Source organism: Cucurbita pepo, chromosome 9 (genome assembly GCF_057944985.1).
Source record: "Cucurbita pepo subsp. pepo isolate OVF chromosome 9, ASM5794498v1, whole genome shotgun sequence".
Lineage (NCBI taxonomy): Eukaryota > Viridiplantae > Streptophyta > Magnoliopsida > Cucurbitales > Cucurbitaceae > Cucurbita > Cucurbita pepo.
This window is the reverse complement of record NC_141806.1, coordinates 2,844,139-2,865,285: the sequence shown is the minus strand read 5'-3', so window position 1 is coordinate 2,865,285 and position 21,147 is coordinate 2,844,139. Positions and strand designations below refer to the sequence as shown.

Below are 21,147 nucleotides of genomic sequence, written 5' to 3'. Positions count from 1 at the left end.
TAAGTATTAATTGAACCAGGTAATATTAAACTCAAAAAAGTAGTAACAAAGTCCAACAAATTAATTGAACAAAAAAGAGAAAACTTGGAAGACATTGTGTCTAAAAAAACAGGACCCGATCCATGCCATCATTGATTACTCGTTTTGTGTGTTTAAGCTCATCGGGAGGGAATCAAAACATTAACTTTGGGTAATAACCAGTGTCTTTATCCACTAAGTTATGCTCAAGTCTTTACTCATATGCTCCTCCGCTACATTGGTAAGGGTGGTGGACCCGAACTAAAGTCAAAAAAAGTATCCGCGAACACACATGGACGCCCTTTTATGGGAAGAACTTTGGTCACGTGAGTCTTAACATGCCTCCGCTACATTGGTAAGGGTGGTGGTGGTGGACCATAACTAAAGTCAAAATAAGTATTCGCGAACACACGTGGACGCCCTTTTATGGGAAGAACTTTGGTCACGTGAGTTTTAACATGGTAAGAAATCACTTGTCCTTCGTCGGCTTCCATTAAAAGTTCATCTGAACTCACAAACAACAATGGCTTCTCGACTCCAAAAAAAGGACCAATTGTCATTAGTTTTGACCATGAAAAGACATCTTTCTCCATCTCCCAAACCGAGAACGTTTTTTCATTCCCTGCGTTTGAGCCGTGAAATACAACAATTGATCCATTCAACATTCTCATACTTATATTAGGGTTTAACATCACATCCTCCTCCACTAAATTGTTCGGTACTGGAATTTTGCCAAAAATTTCTTCGCTCATGTCAAACGTGCGTATAATATTTCCTTTTGTATTTCTTGACCACCAATAAGATTTTCCTTCATGATGCATCTCACAACCCCCTGTTATCATTAAATACCTAAAATTAGGGGATTCAATTTCCCTCCATCTTTCTTTCCTCAACTCCCAAATCTCCACTCGAAGTGGTAGAAGATTATAGGCTCCCTCTTCGTCCGGGAATTGTACAACCCTAACAACTTTGAAATCCCCAGATTTGGAATCATATCCGAATCCAACACCGCTTGTTAATGAATCAAACATTTCATAGGGATCTTCATTGTGAAGAATCGATGATGGAAGCTTACGAAACTTTTCGGTCATCATATTAAAGAGGAAAATATCTCTATCGTACAAAAGACAAACTAAACCTTGAGAATGACCGTGAATAGTATTTTTTCGAAAATCACTTGATGGATTGTTGACATCGAGAATGGAAATAGATCGATCAGGGGTGTGGGAAAACTTGATGATGGAGGGTATATACGTATAGAGTTGAAAACCGATAATTATTCGACGGTTGATATAAATACATTTATCTTGTAAAGAAAAAATTGCAGGATCGTTGATCAGAGCGTACCATAATTTGCAAACAGACTTAAATTGGAGTAGAGACTGTGCGGGAAGCCTTGATAGAATTTCGATCAACAATACTATGGGGAGATCTTTTAGAGTCGCCATTAGAGGGTTCAAGTTTTATTTAACCATCGTTCATCATTATATAAGGAAGAGGTGAATGCAAGAAAGGATGAGCTGTCATTTATCTATTTATTTATTTATTTATTTTTGTGCGAACCAAATAACGTACCAAAATTAGATAGTTTTTGTTTTTTTTGTTTTTTTTTTTTTGCTATTTTTAATGCATCCTTAATGGTTAGGGAATAATTAAGAATTTTAATAATAAAATAATTTTAATGAACTTACTTTAAAACATCATATATTATACTTAATCGTTCAAGAAACCGTCACTCACTACACATAGAAATTTAACACATATTGCGACTGTAGAGGGTGACCCGACCCGTGACCCAATTTGCAGTCCAAGATGAGCCCCTTCCCAAACTGCAACGGCTTTCAACTGACTCGACTTGGTTCCTTCCCATGCAATGTTATTTTGTCAGTGTCATGCAGAAAGTGCGAGTACTCACATATGGAGAGCCTTCTTGCATGCGTGTAGGTGCGTGACAACGTGTGAGGTGTGTCACAATCCGCAATATGATTGTGACCTGAGTAAGTCATCGAGGACGATGACTAAGTTAAGTGGGGGAGAATGTCACAACCTTACTATGAAGAGAGTAGGTTGTGACCCTCACGCCATGACAAGCAAAGGGGTGTCCCTCAAGAGACGCCCATCCGGCCATATGCGGGCCAACGAAGAAGAATGCCATGATGCGATCGAGGAGGACGATGCATCATCCAACACACCACCACGCAAAGTGGGCATTGAAGACATGTTGAGACACAAGCATAACAGAGACATCAGCATAGACATGAAGGACAAGATAGGCTTGTTGAAGGGCCGGGTAGGGCCCCGGGCCTTAACCTCAAAAGTCGAGGTTCCGGAAGGAATTTGGTCATGCGGTTCGGGAGTTAAGTCCGTCCATATGAAATATGAATGCTCGCCAAGTTTGGTGTCAATCGGACATGGGACGGACAATGCACGACACCGTATGACACCTCACGAAAATCATGTCTACTCCTGGTAGAATGAAAATGGCTCAAAATGTACTATAGGGGGTACCATGGTGTTAGCTCTCCACCACCCCTGGGCCCTGTGGCCTAAGTGAGCTACCCTGTGGCACATACGTGTGTCACAGTGTGGGCGAGCGTGCCGAGACGAGTGTCTCGGGGCGACTTCCTTTGAAATGGGTTTTTGAAGGACAGTACCGGACGGCACGGGTGTGCCGGTATTGCGCCCTAGCCCGCGTGTTGGAGGTTGCTACATACACCCGCTATCCGGTACGGTATCCGTAAATGACTCGGCATAGGCACGGGAGGGCCTATGCCTCGATAGAACCCGGATGGATGGATGTCCGGGAAGTCCCGATGAGATGAACGACACGCGGGCCCATTCTCGATGGCATGACCGAACGAGTTATGATGAGCGACGACATCCCGAGACTCGGGATGGCGTCAAGACATATGGACCCTGTCGATGGAGATCGAGATGGCAAGACGAGATGCGACGTTGTATTGAGAGACCTTGGCCCGAGCAGAGGCAAGGTCGAGCCGAATGAGTTGGCCTAGCGTAGAGGCAAGTCGGATGTGTCGCAGATGATTGAACGTACACGCACAGGCGGCGTGTGTGGTTGAACAAGCTTGGATTCCGCACAAGCGATGTTCGATTGGCGAACACAAACCTCGCCTAAGGTCCGACGAAGCCACAAAGCCGGGGCGAAAAATATAATGGGGCTTAATTCCCCTTAAGGCTGGTCGTGAACATGTATAGATCACGACGCCGCACGGTCAAAGATATAGGACCGTGACAAGGTGCTCCTTCTTTTTCTGTTTGACCTCCGTTCAACTATCTATATTATATAGATAATTTTGATTATTTTATTTTCAATTATTATCGATGTAATTTTATGATTTTTTTCCTAGGTTCCTCGAGGCATTCTAAGCATTTTTTTTTTTTTTGTCCTTCTACAACAGTTGGAGATTCAACCTCTAAGGTCCTTAATAAAATCTCAACCGCTCGAAATTAAAAAGCAAATGAAGGAAAATTTTCGTATCTATTGGGCTCGGCGGTTACAATAGGTACTGAAAAATGTGTCTGCCGCTGTTTCTGTTAAGAATGTGAAACATAAATAGAATTGGGATCGAAAGTATGATCTTCATCGATGTTTACAACGTTTTAAATAGGATAGAAACTATCCACTACGGAAAAATATATAACTAACTAATATAAAATATACGCTGACAACTCCCAAAATATCTAAGATATACTCCCTAACTAATTATTAAAGTATATCTCCAAATATCATATCTTAATACTCCCCCTCGAGTTGGACAGTGTATGTCAATCACACCCAACTTGTCCTTCAAAAAAAATCAAACTGATGTCTTCCCAAAGCTTTAGTGAAAACATCTGCCAATTGCATTTTAGTCGAGACATAACACGGTTTGATGATTCCAGCTTGTAACTTTTCTCGAACTATATGACAATCTATTTCAATGTGTTTCGTACGTTCGTGAAAAACTGCATTGGCTGCTATATGTAATGCTGCTTGATTATCACAATATAATAATGCTGGTTCGGATAGTGGAACATTCAAGTCTTGAAGAATGTAACTTAACCAAGTTAACTCTAAACAAGTATTTGCCATAGCTCGATACTCGGCTTCTACTGATGATTTGGACACATTAGTCTGCTTTTTAGACTTCCAAGAAATAATTGAATTTTCAAGGAAAATGCAGAACCCAGATATAGATCGTCTGGAAGTTCGACAACCACCCCAGTCAGAATCGCAATATGCTTGTAATCTTAAATTGTTTTCAGATGGTAGTAGGAGTCCTTGACCATGAGTAGCTCTGATGTATTTCAGAACTCGAAGAGCTGCCTCCCAATGTGGTTTTCTTAGTTCGTGCATAAATTGACGAAGGATACGAACTGAATAAACTATGTCAGGCCTAGTAACGGTCAAATATATTAATCTGCCAATCAACCGTCTGTATTTACTTGGATCATTCAACTTCTCTCCTTCAGTTAAAAGAAAGTTTTAGATTTTGCTCCATAGGAAATTTTTCTGGACGTGCTTCTATAAGACCTGTGTCTTGAAGGATATCTAGAGCATACTTCGTTTGAGACATAAAAATTACTTTTCTAGACCAAGAAAATTCAATGCCTAGAAAATATTTCAAATTCCCTAAATCTTTGATAAGGAATCTCTTGAGTAAACTAGTCTTGAGGTATTGAATTTCTTTGAGATCATTGCCTGTCAACAGAATATCATCAACATAGATTAGAACTGCAGTGAAAGAAGTACCTCTTACTCTTAGTAAAAAAAGAGTAATCTGCTTGAGTGTAGCCTGCATTTTGTATAGTGATAGAAAATATGGAGAACCAATTGCGAGAAGCCTGTTTTAATCCATAAAGAGATTTATGGAGCCGACATACTGTATTCTCCCCCTGTCGGCGAAGACCTGGTGGTAAAGACATATAGATTTCTTCGTCTAGATTACCATGGAGAAAGGCATTTTCAACATCCAACTGATGGGTGAACCATTTTCGAGCAGCAGCAACAGTGAGTAAGCAACGAAGTGTAGTACGTTTCGCTGTAGGAGAAAATGTCTCTGTGTAATCTATACCTTCAACCTGAGTGTATCCATTTGCTACCAGTCGAGCTTTATAACGTTCAACAGAACTATCAGAGTTGTATTTAACTTTGTACACCCAACGGCAACCAATAGCTTTATGACCAGGTGGTAGAGGAACGAGATACCAAGTATGATTACGTTCCAAAACTGCAATTTCAACATTCATAGCCTGGTGCCATAACGGGTCACCAACTGCCTCGTCATAGGTTTTAGGCTCTGTCTGGGATGTAATAAGAGCTAGAAAAGCACGTTGAGTAGGAGAAAAACGGGAGAATGAAATGTAATGATGAAGTGGATACCTGGTGCCAGTTCTGGGACCTGAGCTAGAGGTTAAATGATTGGTTCCAGAAGACATCTCATAATCCTTATGCCAAGCTGGAGGTTGTTTAGTACGAGTAGAACGTCGGAGTGGAACTGATGTATCGGGTGGGATAGGATTAGAATTAGTGGGTGAATCTGGAGAAAGGAGCAGAGGGTAGAGGAGACGACGAAGTAGTAGGTGAAGGAATAGGAGATGAAGGAGGAATAGGATCATGAAGTGGTACAATAGGAGTCGAAGGAGCTAATGTCAAAGTTTGTGAAGCTGATGAAAAAGGAAAATCATCTTAACAAAATTTAACATCACGGCTGATAAAGAATTTGTGAGATTGCATGTCATACAACTTGTAACCTTTATGACCACAAGGATATCCTACGAAAACACAAGAAATTGCTCGATGTTCAAATTTTTGCTTAGGATGTACTATAGTTGCATAACATTTACAACCAAAAACTTTAAGACGATGAAATGTAGGTGGAGTGCTTCAAAGGGTGTCTTGTTAGATAAGAATGGTGATGGCGTTCTATTTATAAGATAAACAGCAGTTAAAATGCACTCTCCCTACAAATTAAGTGGAACCTGTGACGGAAAGAGAGGAGCCTTAGCTATACTTAGGATATGACGATGCTTACGTTCTACGACTCCATTTTGTTGTGGAGTATAGACACAAGTGCGCTGAAATTCAATGCCACAAGAAGTAAAAACTGGTTGCAAAGATAGAAACTCAGTCCCATTGTCTGATCGAACTATTTTGACAGTAGTATGAAATTGAGTTAGAACGAATTTAACAAAGTTCATTAACAAATGATGTACTTCTGACTTATGTTGCATTAGAAAAACCCAAGTACATCGAGTAAAATCATCAACAATAGTGAGAAAAAAACGCAAACCAAAATGGGTAGGAATTTTATGTGGTCCCCAAACATCAGAATGTATCAGATCAAAGGCAGAATGGGTTGTTATTGAACTTCTTGGAAAAGACAACCTAGTTTGTTTTGCTAACGGGCAGATACTACAGTTATGAGAATAACTAGCATTATTAAGATGCAATTGATCAGCTAGAAATTTAAAACGAGAAAAAGAAGATGACCTAGGCGTAAATGCCACAAATCAGATGGCTGAGATATTTGATGAGCGGAAGATTTGATTGGAGATGAAGAAATATGATAGAGACCTCCAAATTGTTTACCCGAGCCAAACATCTTCTCCGCAGCCAAGTCATGCATAACACAAGAATCAAGATAGGTGACATAACATTTCAAGTCATTGTTAAGTTTGCTGATGGACATTAGATTTAAATTGAATGAAGGCACACATAAAACATTGTTTAATTTAAGGTTAGAGCTAAGGGAAATATTGTCAGTATGCGACACACGTGCTGTCCCTCCATTAGGTAAATTTATTGTAGACATGATGATAGCCTTCAGTTCAAGTCATAACAGAAGATTTTGAGACTATATGATCCGTAGCTCCACTATCGAGAATCCATGAATTAGAACTCGCAGAGTTAATAGATAATGTAGATACTGGAAACAAACTTGCAACATTGATGTGATTGTTAGAATTACCAGAAGGGTGATGATTGATTGCAGATAAGGCTTGTGCTATATGTTGTAATTGCTCAGAAGAAAAATTTGGAATGGAATGAGGTGACTGTTCTTTTGTATTCAACCGAAAAACATCGGCCATATTTGCAGATGATTGATATCCAAACACTCATTAATTGTATGACCACTTTTATTGCAGTGTTCACATGATTTGTCCTTGGCGAATTTTGAATACGTCGTTTTCTTCTGCGCTGCTGATGCAATCGAGAAATTCTCAGTAGGTTCAGAAGTTGCCTGACGCGGCATCTCTTCTTGTACAAGTAATGAATAGGCTTGCCTCACATTAGGTAATGGAGCCATCATCAGTATGTTAGATCTCGTCGTTTTATAAGACTCATTGAGCCCCATGAGCAATTGCATCAACTTGTCTTCTTCGCGTTGATCAACATGTATTTGACGTTGATTACAGGTAAATGGTGTGTGGTATGCTTCCAGTTCATCCCAGAGTGCTTTGAGATTGGTGAAATATGCTGACAGTGCCATGGTTCCTTGTGACATCGTTGCTATCGACTTTTGTATCTGTAAAATTGCTCGGGCATTCTTTTGTGAGAATTGATCGTGAAGATCAACCCACACTTGATGAGTTGTCTTGGCGTGAAGAATGCCTTTAGCGATATCTGCTTCAACGGAATGAGTTAACCAAAATATTATCATACTGTTGCACTGATTCCAGAGTTCAAATTCGGTTGAATTTGCATCTTGAGACGATTCTTCAATTGTGCCTCCAGAGTTCAAATTCGGTTGAATTTGCATCTTGAGACGATTCTTCAATTGTGGCATCAGTGAAGCCAATTTTCTTCTTGGCAATAAGAGCATGCATAAGTGATTTACTCCAAGATTGGTAATTTGCTCCATTTAATTTGATTGGAACAAGTGAATATCCCGGCTGATCAGAGTGATGAATATAATAAGGATGTGTTAAATCAAGATCTGAAATTTTGAAGCTGGATTTGGTTGATTCCGCCATAAAGGAAATTTTGATATTTAAGAACACCAAGATCGGTGCTCTGATACCATGTCAAGAATGAGAAATATAATTGGGATCGAAAGTATGATCTTGATTAGTGTTTAACCCGTTTTAAATAGGAGAAAAGTATATTTATATTTTTGCATTTTTTAGAAATACTTTTATCAATTAAAATGAATGGTGCACTTTAATAGTTGAAATAATTTAATTATTTAATTTTCTTAACATAAAGAAATTTACGATTAAAGTAATTTATTTATTTTTTTTCATAGAAGTCTTACACATCTCAGAATGAAGTGCTTAGGTAAAAAGCAAACCGTGGTGGGCAGTCGGCAAAAGGACAATCAATAAGGGTTGCACCATCCTTATGGAAGCATAATACGATTTCATGCAATTGGGTCTGTTTAGTGTTTTTATTGACGTTGCAACGAAGCCCTGGCTTCTTCCCGGTTGCGGCTTGAATGGCATTTTTGATGACTTGATATTGGCGGGATGTGTTGCCGGTCGGACCGAGTTTGGCGGCCTTCAAAATAGCCAGTAGGTCGTATCTGGGGTTTGTGCGAATGTTCAAAGCTGTTTGAAAATATTGAACTTGGTCAAAAACATTCTCCGAACATGGTCCATGTTTATTCCATTCCCTTCTCCAAAAATCTATGTCGTCGGGTCTTTCCAAGTTTGGCCAATGATGAGTCAGAAGTGGTTCGAGTGCAGCAAATCCCTGAACAAAAAAAAAAACCAGTTAGAATGTGATGCATTTGTAGGAGTCATTTTGTATATGGAAGGTACCTGAATGGTTTCAGAAAATTTTGTTCCTCCGCGGCAAACAAGGTAGCGCTTGGTGTAGTTAGCCGGCCATAGGCCATGGATGGTGAACCTGGTTGGAGATGGTGATTGAGCACACGGGAAATTTGCACATGTGGCCGGAGGCCACTGTTGCACCATTTGAAACAATTCAAATTGGGCATTCACAGAGAAGATGAGAGTGGAGAGGAGGATGAGATGAATATGAGCCATAAAGAGAAGTTAAGTGATGGTATACACAAATTGGAATGGCAATATATACATATATATAATAGACGAAAGGGAGTGGAGAGCATGGAGAAGAAGGGAGAAAAATAAAAAGATAAAAAAAGGAAAATCCAAAATTATTGAATTTTATGTGTTATCAATTATTTCTCAACCACTCTTTGGTTTAGGTTAATTTTTTGACCCCCAATTGATTCGGTTCGGTTCGGCTTCGGGTTCACTGGACAACAACCTCGACTTGACTCGAACCGGATAAAATGTTATACACTATATTAAGACATGTTACGAATTCACAACAATGTCTCCACGTACGTATTCTTTGTCTAATTTTAATCTTTGTGTCAGGGGTGGGGTGTACATTCAACCCGAATTCTAAGGTTTGGGTTCTGTTCGGTTCGGTTTCGGGTTAATGAGACAAAAACTTCGCGTTGACCGAATAGAGCAACATTTAGAAAGTACATTAAGAACCGTCCTACTTTGGCCCTCTATATTTAACTAGGCACATTATTTTTAGTTTTTTTTTTTATATTTTTATATATTTTTTTTTAATTTCTTTTTTTTTTTAAATACCTAATATTTCCTTCTATTTCCAAACACATATCATGGTTTATAATACCCATTTATATTATTTTTAATTTCTTTTTTTTAAAAAAATACATCATATTTCCTCTTATTTCTAAACACATTGTTTATAATACCAATAAGCTAAAACAACGTCTATATATATATTTATTAATTTTGATTTATACATAAATTTAGTTATTATTTTTGTTTCAATGGAAAGAAAAGTTTACAAAGTTTATTGATTTTGATTTATACATACGTTTAAGTTTACGTTATTTTCCTCCACCATTTTTTTTCGCACGGTAAAGTAAAGTTTGCCCAAAATATTTTGACTTTCTTTGACACCTATCTTAATAGACTCTCAAAATTTGGTTAGACAAATAGTTCTAAAATTTTAGTGTATTTATTATTTTTTATCACAATCCTAGCTCGCCCCACTCCACTCCACAGAACCCACGTTCACGTGCTCACCTTTCCAGTTTCAACCAAACCAAACCAAACCCTTTTCTGGTCACATATCTGGAAATGGATCCAGCCATGACATGGGCCGCAATTTTGGGCCTTCACAAACTCCTGGGCTGGGCTGGGCTGGGCTACCCATTTAGAAATTGAAGGCCCAGACGAAAGCTACTACCAAAACAATCTGGTTGCCGAAGCAAATGACAGAAGCTAAGCTATGATGTGGTAATTTGTTGAGCTGAGTCCCGAGCTTTGTGTGGGCTATGGCAGTCAAAGCTCGGAGGCCGGTATGAGTTGAGTGGTAAAGAAGCTTTGTGTGGGCTATGGCAGTCAAAGCTCGGAGGCCGGTATGAGTTGAGTGGTAAAGAAGAGCCAGAGCCAGAGCCAGAGCCAGAGCCAGAGCCAGAGCCAGTGCCAGTGCCAGTGCCAGTGCCAGTGCCAGTGCCAGTGCCAGTGCCTAAGGCCGTCATTTCGATGGTTCAGACGCCGACGATGGAAGTTAACAAGCACAGGAAGTTGATCAATAATTTGGACGATGGCTGTTTGATGCATATTTTCACCTTCCTTTCCCCCATACCAGCTATCTTTCCTTTCCCCATGCATATTTTCAGCTTCCTTTCAGCTTCCTGCCGCAATGTGTTTCAATTTGTTATCGAATGTTTCTTCGTAAAATTTGTTTGATCTATTTGAGGATTTCTTTTTTGTTCCCTCTTAAAATTGCTTCGTTTGGATGAAATTGAAGGATTCTTCTGGTTGTGCCACAAATTAAGAGGTTTTCTGGGAGGAAGAGACTGAAAATTTTCAATTTAGGTATTTCTGGAAATGGATTGGGAGAAGAAATATAATTCTGATTTCGAATTTGACTTAAGTTGGAATTTGTTATTTCATTGCACATCTAAATCCAAAAAACTCGTTTGAAGAGATGGAATGCAAATCTTTCTTATGTTGAGTCTATCGGAGTTTTTGATTGAGACTTGTCAATATTCATTACGTGTGGTTCAAGTGAACTTCCTGAGCCTCAACAGTTCTTGATATGTGAGGTTTAAAAGAATTTCTTGTAAAGTTAGAAGTTCTTTCCTGGACTTTGGGTATGAATTGGTTGGGCTAACTAGTTGGAAAGAGATAAGAAAAATTCTGGAGGCAATAGTGAAGATCTACTAATTTTGCTCTAAGAACGCCAGTTCTTTGTACTTTGTGCATTTCTTTTGCTTCTATTCCAGTGGCAAATTTTTATCATTAGCCTTGTGAAATTGTTAGTTAGTGGATGCCGCCTGCATATTTCCATGGAGTTTCTGCTTTTTTTGTCACTTTTGCCATTGAGTTTGCAGATCGGTATAACACCGCCCTCGTTTGCCACAGATGGCGTTACTTGGCATGTCATCCGAGGCTGTGGCTGCGAGTAGAACGATCTATTAAAGATTTGTCCGAGTCTGGAGTTTTCCCAACCGTTGAGGCAGCTGTTGCTGCTGCTAGGTAAGTTGTTGCATGTTCATGTTTCTTTTTTATTTTTTTATGAGGAAATAATAAGAGTTACTTGTTAATAGAGCTTGAATGATTTTGTTCTTCATAGGCCTGGGGACACCATACTAATTGCAACAGGTGGAGTTCATTCTGCCTCTAACATTCAAATTACAAAGCCACTTTGCCTGGTATGCTCTTTTTCCCCGCCTTCTTTTGGCAGCTTGGGAGTTAAAATGTATTCTTCCTATAGGATTTAAATACCATCCAATTGCGAGGAATATCTTCTGAAATCATGTGTGGTTTTTTGAATAGTTTCGCTACCCTTTAACACGAAAAAAGTGCCTTATGTTTTATGTGCGAATAATTGTTAATAACTAAGAATTGTGATCCGTGTCTTTAATAAAATTGCTAATAAAATTGCTATATAAAGCTAGAACTTGGGTTCTGTTATTCTGCCTTTAAAAAATGTTTGCACACTTTCTTTCTTCTCTTTGTAGAGAAGCTAAGAAATTATAAGAACGAACACAACCTCAACCCTATCATCCAAGTACCAGAGTCTGATAATAATATGTTGCACTATCAAAAGGAAACTACAACGTACGTAAATGCTATTAGTTCTCTCACAAAGTCTTAAAAGAAGGTTACGTTATGCAGTATTAAAGTGAACCTTTGTAGGTTTTGGCCCAGCAATTGAAATTCAGATTAAGTACTTGTTTTGAGAAGCAGTTAAATATTGGTGAAACGTAAAACGGTGGCTTCCTCATCCAGTTGTGCTCAAGTTTTGGACTATAGAGCTTTTAACTTACTTTAGCACCTTTTGTACTATGAAAGTACCAATATGAGTCATGTAGGAACTATTAGTAGAGTAGTAGTGAGGCCACCGAGTCGAACTACTAGATGGCGCATAACCAAACCAACCTAAACCGATTAGTCAACAGTTTAGTTGGTTCATTCTGGTGCGACGTGGCTTTGTAATGTTTAAGCCTTAAAATTTTGGCATTTCAAAGGCTCTAGTAGCATCGAAGCCTAATTGTCCTCTTCTGCTATTTGTTGAAGTTTCAATTTTTAGTTTATGTGTACATTATCAGTTGGCTCGGGTATGAATGATCTGGTCATGCCAAACCTGAAGCTGACTGAATATTACCAATCTTTTATACATGAGAAGTTGAACTATTGAACCGAGCTGGTCTGAACCGAAACCAGCGGCAGTTTTTGGTTGGTTTAATCGGTTTTTTTGGGGGGGTTTTCGGTTTTTCCTTGCATCCCTAATAGAGGGGGTTAGTGTTCTTAGGAGGGAGAGATCATTTTAGGATTGTCCATTGTGGGGCTTGGGAGAGAGATAGCCCTCTCGAAAGGCTATTGTTATATTGTAGTTTCTTTTTCATATTGCAATATATTAGTATTTTGTATTTTTTGTGTTGGGGTACATAACATATACGTCAATCTATTCCATACTTTTTTCTGGCTTAATTTACGATGGCAGTGTACGAACGTTCTCTTTCTCACAATGTGAAACTCATTTCATAAATAACTTTTAAGTTTCACCATTTTCCATCATTTATCTTATCTTAATATTGTTCAGATTGGTGGAGGTGAACTTCCTGAGGAGACAACACTTTTCTGTAGTCGTGGTTCGGAAAGGTACGTGGCATATAATGTAATTTGCAATGGTTAATCCTATACATTTTCTCTCTCTTAACCTTTTGAAAAAATGAACTTGAAAGGTCAAGGACCAAAATGCAGATTTTAGAGATCTTAAAAGTGTAGGAATGAAACCCGACGACTTAAATGGGATGAACTTGAAAGGTCAAGGACCAACATGGAGATTTTAGAGATCTTAAAAGTGTAGGAATAAAGTACAGTTTTAACACGATGACTTAAATGGGACGAACTTGAAAGGTCAAGTACCGAAATGGACATTTTAGAGATCTTAAAAATGTAGGAATAAAGGACGGTTTTAACACGATGACTTCAATGGAATGAACTTGAAAGATGAAAGACCGAAATGGACGTTTTAGAGGCCTTAAAAGTGTAGGAATGAAGGACGGTTTTAAGCTTCTCATTTTGTGACGTTTAGTGGCAACTAATTGAGACTGAACTTTCTGTTTCTTGTTAACAGTGCTTTGGAGTTCCTCTGTACCAGTAAACTCTCTAACTTAACAGTGAAGGCAGAACTTGGTTGCTGCTTGCTTCACAGAAAGGGAAGATTAATTATTGATGGATGTGTTCTTCAATGTGAGTCAAACCCTTTGGACTACCTATCATGCCCCATTGTTTGTACTGCAAGTCCCGATAGCCTATCGTCTTCCTCGGTGAAAGGCGGTTATACAGATGGCGTTTCTGTTTCACAAACCCGCATCGAGGGTGGTGCCAAAGCTATCCTAACGAGCGAGGACCTTGCGTTACAGCACGTTCGAGTTATTTATGCTCGAACAGCTTTGTTCTTTTGGTTTGACGTCGAACACAAGTTGCAATAATTTCCTTGTAATCCATTAGCAATGTGTATCTGTTTCAGCTGGTTAATCCTTAGGTATATATTGGTGATTCTTTAACTTGTATGATACTTCTGTTTAGGCTCGTCACATAATCGGTTTCGCCCCTAAATCTTTCGTGGTCGCTTTGTTTTTTATTCTTAACGTTTGGAGCTCCGATATGTAATTATTTCGAAAAAAAAATGATCGTCTTAGCTTATATTTTTTGTGTTTGACAATCACTCAAAATTTGTTTGATATATTACATTATTTTCTATTTAACTGGTAAGGTGAACTTTTGCACTTAAAAAAATGAATATATATATTGTTATTGTACAGTTAAATATAATTAGACCTGGAATTTTTAAAGTTAGTTATTTGTGACGTATGTTTATTAACTCGTGAGATTGGAGCATTGTCACAATTGGGTTCTTATGAGATGTTTGTAAGTGGTGTGGCACTCACTCTCACCATCTTAGGCATTCTCACACCTAAAACTGGTTTGAAAAACTTGAGAGTAGGCACGACTGAAATTTTCCATCCTCTTTTGGATGAATATGACAAGACACGGACCAAAATTATAATAGAGAGAAAATATATGAACTAAAAAATTCCATTAAAAAAATGTCAATTAAATTTAGATAATTTAGCTTTTATACCTCTGTAAGAAATTACATTAAATACTAAATTGTTACTCTTTTAATATAATGACATATTATTCTTATAAAAAATAAATCAAAATAAGTATTAATTGAACCAGGTAATATTAAACTCAAAAAAGTAGTAACAAAGTCCAACAAATTAATTGAACAAAAAAGAGAAAACTTGGAAGACATTGTGTCTAAAAAAACAGGACCCGATCCATGCCATCATTGATTACTCGTTTTGTGTGTTTAAGCTCATCGGGAGGGAATCAAAACATTAACTTTGGGTAATAACCAGTGTCTTTATCCACTAAGTTATGCTCAAGTCTTTACTCATATGCTCCTCCGCTACATTGGTAAGGGTGGTGGACCCGAACTAAAGTCAAAAAAAGTATCCGCGAACACACATGGACGCCCTTTTATGGGAAGAACTTTGGTCACGTGAGTCTTAACATGCCTCTGCTACATTGGTAAGGGTGGTGGTGGTGGACCATAACTAAAGTCAAAATAAGTATTCGCGAACACACGTGGACGCCCTTTTATGGGAAGAACTTTGGTCACGTGAGTTTTAACATGGTAAGAAATCACTTGTCCTTCGTCGGCTTCCATTAAAAGTTCATCTGAACTCACAAACAACAATGGCTTCTCGACTCCAAAAAAAGGACCAATTGTCATTAGTTTTGACCATGAAAAGACATCTTTCTCCATCTCCCAAACCGAGAACGTTTTTTCATTCCCTGCGTTTGAGCCGTGAAATACAACAATTGATCCATTCAACATTCTCATACTTATATTAGGGTTTAACATCACATCCTCCTCCACTAAATTGTTCGGTACTGGAATTTTGCCAAAAATTTCTTCGCTCATGTCAAACGTGCGTATAATATTTCCTTTTGTATTTCTTGACCACCAATAAGATTTTCCTTCATGATGCATCTCACAACCCCCTGTTATCATTAAATACCTAAAATTAGGGGATTCAATTTCCCTCCATCTTTCTTTCCTCAACTCCCAAATCTCCACTCGAAGTGGTAGAAGATTATAGGCTCCCTCTTCGTCCGGGAATTGTACAACCCTAACAACTTTGAAATCCCCAGATTTGGAATCATATCCGAATCCAACACCGCTTGTTAATGAATCAAACATTTCATAGGGATCTTCATTGTGAAGAATCGATGATGGAAGCTTACGAAACTTTTCGGTCATCATATTAAAGAGGAAAATATCTCTATCGTACAAAAGACAAACTAAACCTTGAGAATGACCGTGAATAGTATTTTTTCGAAAATCACTTGATGGATTGTTGACATCGAGAATGGAAATAGATCGATCAGGGGTGTGGGAAAACTTGATGATGGAGGGTATATACGTATAGAGTTGAAAACCGATAATTATTCGACGGTTGATATAAATACATTTATCTTGTAAAGAAAAAATTGCAGGATCGTTGATCAGAGCGTACCATAATTTGCAAACAGACTTAAATTGGAGTAGAGACTGTGCGGGAAGCCTTGATAGAATTTCGATCAACAATACTATGGGGAGATCTTTTAGAGTCGCCATTAGAGGGTTCAAGTTTTATTTAACCATCGTTCATCATTATATAAGGAAGAGGTGAATGCAAGAAAGGATGAGCTGTCATTTATCTATTTATTTATTTATTTATTTTTGTGCGAACCAAATAACGTACCAAAATTAGATAGTTTTTGTTTTTTTTGTTTTTTTTTTTTTTTTGCTATTTTTAATGCATCCTTAATGGTTAGGGAATAATTAAGAATTTTAATAATAAAATAATTTTAATGAACTTACTTTAAAACATCATATATTATACTTAATCGTTCAAGAAACCGTCACTCACTACACATAGAAATTTAACACATATTGCGACTGTAGAGGGTGACCCGACCCGTGACCCAATTTGCAGTCCAAGATGAGCCCCTTCCCAAACTGCAACGGCTTTCAACTGACTCGACTTGGTTCCTTCCCATGCAATGTTATTTTGTCAGTGTCATGCAGAAAGTGCGAGTACTCACATATGGAGAGCCTTCTTGCATGCGTGTAGGTGCGTGACAACGTGTGAGGTGTGTCACAATCCGCAATATGATTGTGACCTGAGTAAGTCATCGAGGACGATGACTAAGTTAAGTGGGGGAGAATGTCACAACCTTACTATGAAGAGAGTAGGTTGTGACCCTCACGCCATGACAAGCAAAGGGGTGTCCCTCAAGAGACGCCCATCCGGCCATATGCGGGCCAACGAAGAAGAATGCCATGATGCGATCGAGGAGGACGATGCATCATCCAACACACCACCACGCAAAGTGGGCATTGAAGACATGTTGAGACACAAGCATAACAGAGACATCAGCATAGACATGAAGGACAAGATAGGCTTGTTGAAGGGCCGGGTAGGGCCCCGGGCCTTAACCTCAAAAGTCGAGGTTCCGGAAGGAATTTGGTCATGCGGTTCGGGAGTTAAGTCCGTCCATATGAAATATGAATGCTCGCCAAGTTTGGTGTCAATCGGACATGGGACGGACAATGCACGACACCGTATGACACCTCACGAAAATCATGTCTACTCCTGGTAGAATGAAAATGGCTCAAAATGTACTATAGGGGGTACCATGGTGTTAGCTCTCCACCACCCCTGGGCCCTGTGGCCTAAGTGAGCTACCCTGTGGCACATACGTGTGTCACAGTGTGGGCGAGCGTGCCGAGACGAGTGTCTCGGGGCGACTTCCTTTGAAATGGGTTTTTGAAGGACAGTACCGGACGGCACGGGTGTGCCGGTATTGCGCCCTAGCCCGCGTGTTGGAGGTTGCTACATACACCCGCTATCCGGTACGGTATCCGTAAATGACTCGGCATAGGCACGGGAGGGCCTATGCCTCGATAGAACCCGGATGGATGGATGTCCGGGAAGTCCCGATGAGATGAACGACACGCGGGCCCATTCTCGATGGCATGACCGAACGAGTTATGATGAGCGACGACATCCCGAGACTCGGGATGGCGTCAAGACATATGGACCCTGTCGATGGAGATCGAGATGGCAAGACGAGATGCGACGTTGTATTGAGAGACCTTGGCCCGAGCAGAGGCAAGGTCGAGCCGAATGAGTTGGCCTAGCGTAGAGGCAAGTCGGATGTGTCGCAGATGATTGAACGTACACGCACAGGCGGCGTGTGTGGTTGAACAAGCTTGGATTCCGCACAAGCGATGTTCGATTGGCGAACACAAACCTCGCCTAAGGTCCGACGAAGCCACAAAGCCGGGGCGAAAAATATAATGGGGCTTAATTCCCCTTAAGGCTGGTCGTGAACATGTATAGATCACGACGCCGCACGGTCAAAGATATAGGACCGTGACAAGGTGCTCCTTCTTTTTCTGTTTGACCTCCGTTCAACTATCTATATTATATAGATAATTTTGATTATTTTATTTTCAATTATTATCGATGTAATTTTATGATTTTTTTCCTAGGTTCCTCGAGGCATTCTAAGCATTTTTTTTTTTGTCCTTCTACAACAGTTGGAGATTCAACCTCTAAGGTCCTTAATAAAATCTCAACCGCTCGAAATTAAAAAGCAAATGAAGGAAAATTTTCGTATCTATTGGGCTCGGCGGTTACAATAGGTACTGAAAAATGTGTCTGCCGCTGTTTCTGTTAAGAATGTGAAACATAAATAGAATTGGGATCGAAAGTATGATCTTCATCGATGTTTACAACGTTTTAAATAGGATAGAAACTATCCACTACGGAAAAATATATAACTAACTAATATAAAATATACGCTGACAACTCCCAAAATATCTAAGATATACTCCCTAACTAATTATTAAAGTATATCTCCAAATATCATATCTTAATACTCCCCCTCGAGTTGGACAGTGTATGTCAATCACACCCAACTTGTCCTTCAAAAAAAATCAAACTGATGTCTTCCCAAAGCTTTAGTGAAAACATCTGCCAATTGCATTTTAGTCGAGACATAACACGGTTTGATGATTCCAGCTTGTAACTTTTCTCGAACTATATGACAATCTATTTCAATGTGTTTCGTACGTTCGTGAAAAACTGCATTGGCTGCTATATGTAATGCTGCTTGATTATCACAATATAATAATGCTGGTTCGGATAGTGGAACATTCAAGTCTTGAAGAATGTAACTTAACCAAGTTAACTCTAAACAAGTATTTGCCATAGCTCGATACTCGGCTTCTACTGATGATTTGGACACATTAGTCTGCTTTTTAGACTTCCAAGAAATAATTGAATTTTCAAGGAAAATGCAGAACCCAGATATAGATCGTCTGGAAGTTCGACAACCACCCCAGTCAGAATCGCAATATGCTTGTAATCTTAAATTGTTTTCAGATGGTAGTAGGAGTCCTTGACCATGAGTAGCTCTGATGTATTTCAGAACTCGAAGAGCTGCCTCCCAATGTGGTTTTCTTAGTTCGTGCATAAATTGACGAAGGATACGAACTGAATAAACTATGTCAGGCCTAGTAACGGTCAAATATATTAATCTGCCAATCAACCGTCTGTATTTACTTGGATCATTCAACTTCTCTCCTTCAGTTAAAAGAAAGTTTTAGATTTTGCTCCATAGGAAATTTTTCTGGACGTGCTTCTATAAGACCTGTGTCTTGAAGGATATCTAGAGCATACTTCGTTTGAGACATAAAAATTACTTTTCTAGACCAAGAAAATTCAATGCCTAGAAAATATTTCAAATTCCCTAAATCTTTGATAAGGAATCTCTTGAGTAAACTAGTCTTGAGGTATTGAATTTCTTTGAGATCATTGCCTGTCAACAGAATATCATCAACATAGATTAGAACTGCAGTGAAAGAAGTACCTCTTACTCTTAGTAAAAAAAGAGTAATCTGCTTGAGTGTAGCCTGCATTTTGTATAGTGATAGAAAATATGGAGAACCAATTGCGAGAAGCCTGTTTTAATCCATAAAGAGATTTATGGAGCCGACATACTGTATTCTCCCCCTGTCGGCGAAGACCTGGTGGTAAAGACATATAGATTTCTTCGTCTAGATTACCATGGAGAAAGGCATTTTCAACATCCAACTGATGGGTGAACCATTTTCGAGCAGCAGCAACAGTGAGTAAGCAACGAAGTGTAGTACGTTTCGCTGTAGGAGAAAATGTCTCTGTGTAATCTATACCTTCAACCTGAGTGTATCCATTTGCTACCAGTCGAGCTTTATAACGTTCAACAGAACTATCAGAGTTGTATTTAACTTTGTACACCCAACGGCAACCAATAGCTTTATGACCAGGTGGTAGAGGAACGAGATACCAAGTATGATTACGTTCCAAAACTGCAATTTCAACATTCATAGCCTGGTGCCATAACGGGTCACCAACTGCCTCGTCATAGGTTTTAGGCTCTGTCTGGGATGTAATAAGAGCTAGAAAAGCACGTTGAGTAGGAGAAAAACGGGAGAATGAAATGTAATGATGAAGTGGATACCTGGTGCCAGTTCTGGGACCTGAGCTAGAGGTTAAATGATTGGTTCCAGAAGACATCTCATAATCCTTATGCCAAGCTGGAGGTTGTTTAGTACGAGTAGAACGTCGGAGTGGAACTGATGTATCGGGTGGGATAGGATTAGAATTAGTGGGTGAATCTGGAGAAAGGAGCAGAGGGTAGAGGAGACGACGAAGTAGTAGGTGAAGGAATAGGAGATGAAGGAGGAATAGGATCATGAAGTGGTACAATAGGAGTCGAAGGAGCTAATGTCAAAGTTTGTGAAGCTGATGAAAAAGGAAAATCATCTTAACAAAATTTAACATCACGGCTGATAAAGAATTTGTGAGATTGCATGTCATACAACTTGTAACCTTTATGACCACAAGGATATCCTACGAAAACACAAGAAATTGCTCGATGTTCAAATTTTTGCTTAGGATGTACTATAGTTGCATAACATTTACAACCAAAAACTTTAAGACGATGAAATGTAGGTGGAGTGCTTCAAAGGGTGTCTTGTTAGATAAGAATGGTGATGGCGTTCTATTTATAAGATAAACAGCAGTTAAAATGCACTCTCCCTACAAATTAAGTGGAACCTGTGACGGAAAGAGAGGAGCCTTAGCTATACTTAGGATATGACGATGCTTACGTTCTACGACTCCATTTTGTTGTGGAGTATAGACACAAGTGCGCTGAAATTCAATGCCACAAGAAGTAAAAACTGGTTGCAAAGATAGAAACTCAGTCCCATTGTCTGATCGAACTATTTTGACAGTAGTATGAAATTGAGTTAGAACGAATTTAACAAAGTTCATTAACAAATGATGTACTTCTGACTTATGTTGCATTAGAAAAACCCAAGTACATCGAGTAAAATCATCAACAATAGTGAGAAAAAAACGCAAACCAAAATGGGTAGGAATTTTATGTGGTCCCCAAACATCAGAATGTATCAGATCAAAGGCAGAATGGGTTGTTATTGAACTTCTTGGAAAAGACAACCTAGTTTGTTTTGCTAACGGGCAG

At 39.1% G+C, this 21,147-nt stretch overlaps 5 protein-coding genes across 5 annotated transcripts; 1 reads left to right on the top strand and 4 right to left on the bottom strand.

The window, feature by feature from the left end:
- Nucleotides 1-365: 365 nt before the first annotated feature.
- Nucleotides 366-1,109, bottom strand: LOC147790999 (F-box/kelch-repeat protein At3g06240-like). The gene has a single exon (XM_087126950.1). It carries the CDS (start codon nt 1,107-1,109, stop codon nt 366-368), a length of 744 nt encoding a protein of 247 aa, XP_086983076.1.
- Nucleotides 1,110-7,088: 5,979 nt separating this feature from the next.
- LOC147790998 (uncharacterized) lies at nt 7,089-7,883 on the bottom strand. Its single transcript, XM_087126949.1, has one exon. It carries the CDS (start codon nt 7,881-7,883, stop codon nt 7,089-7,091), a length of 795 nt encoding a protein of 264 aa, XP_086983075.1.
- A 347-nt stretch (nt 7,884-8,230) lies between these two features.
- On the bottom strand, nt 8,231-9,052 carry LOC147790997 (ribonuclease MC-like). Its single transcript, XM_087127244.1, has 2 exons — nt 8,782-9,052; nt 8,231-8,713 (listed from the first exon to the last, which is right to left on the bottom strand). Exons 1-2 carry the CDS (start codon nt 9,007-9,009, stop codon nt 8,282-8,284), a joined length of 660 nt encoding a protein of 219 aa, XP_086983370.1. The 5' UTR covers nt 9,010-9,052; the 3' UTR covers nt 8,231-8,281.
- Nucleotides 9,053-10,871: 1,819 nt separating this feature from the next.
- LOC147790996 (F-box protein SKIP5-like) lies at nt 10,872-14,258 on the top strand. Its single transcript, XM_087126669.1, has 4 exons — nt 10,872-11,517; nt 11,615-11,693; nt 13,088-13,146; nt 13,625-14,258. The coding sequence occupies exons 1-4, from the start codon at nt 11,309-11,311 to the stop codon at nt 13,980-13,982; spliced, it is 705 nt and encodes a 234-aa protein (XP_086982795.1). The 5' UTR covers nt 10,872-11,308; the 3' UTR covers nt 13,983-14,258.
- Nucleotides 14,259-15,082: 824 nt separating this feature from the next.
- Nucleotides 15,083-15,826, bottom strand: LOC111802030 (F-box/kelch-repeat protein At3g06240-like). Its single transcript, XM_087126948.1, has one exon. The coding sequence runs from the start codon at nt 15,824-15,826 to the stop codon at nt 15,083-15,085; it is 744 nt and encodes a 247-aa protein (XP_086983074.1).
- Between the last annotated feature and the right edge of the window lie 5,321 nt (nt 15,827-21,147).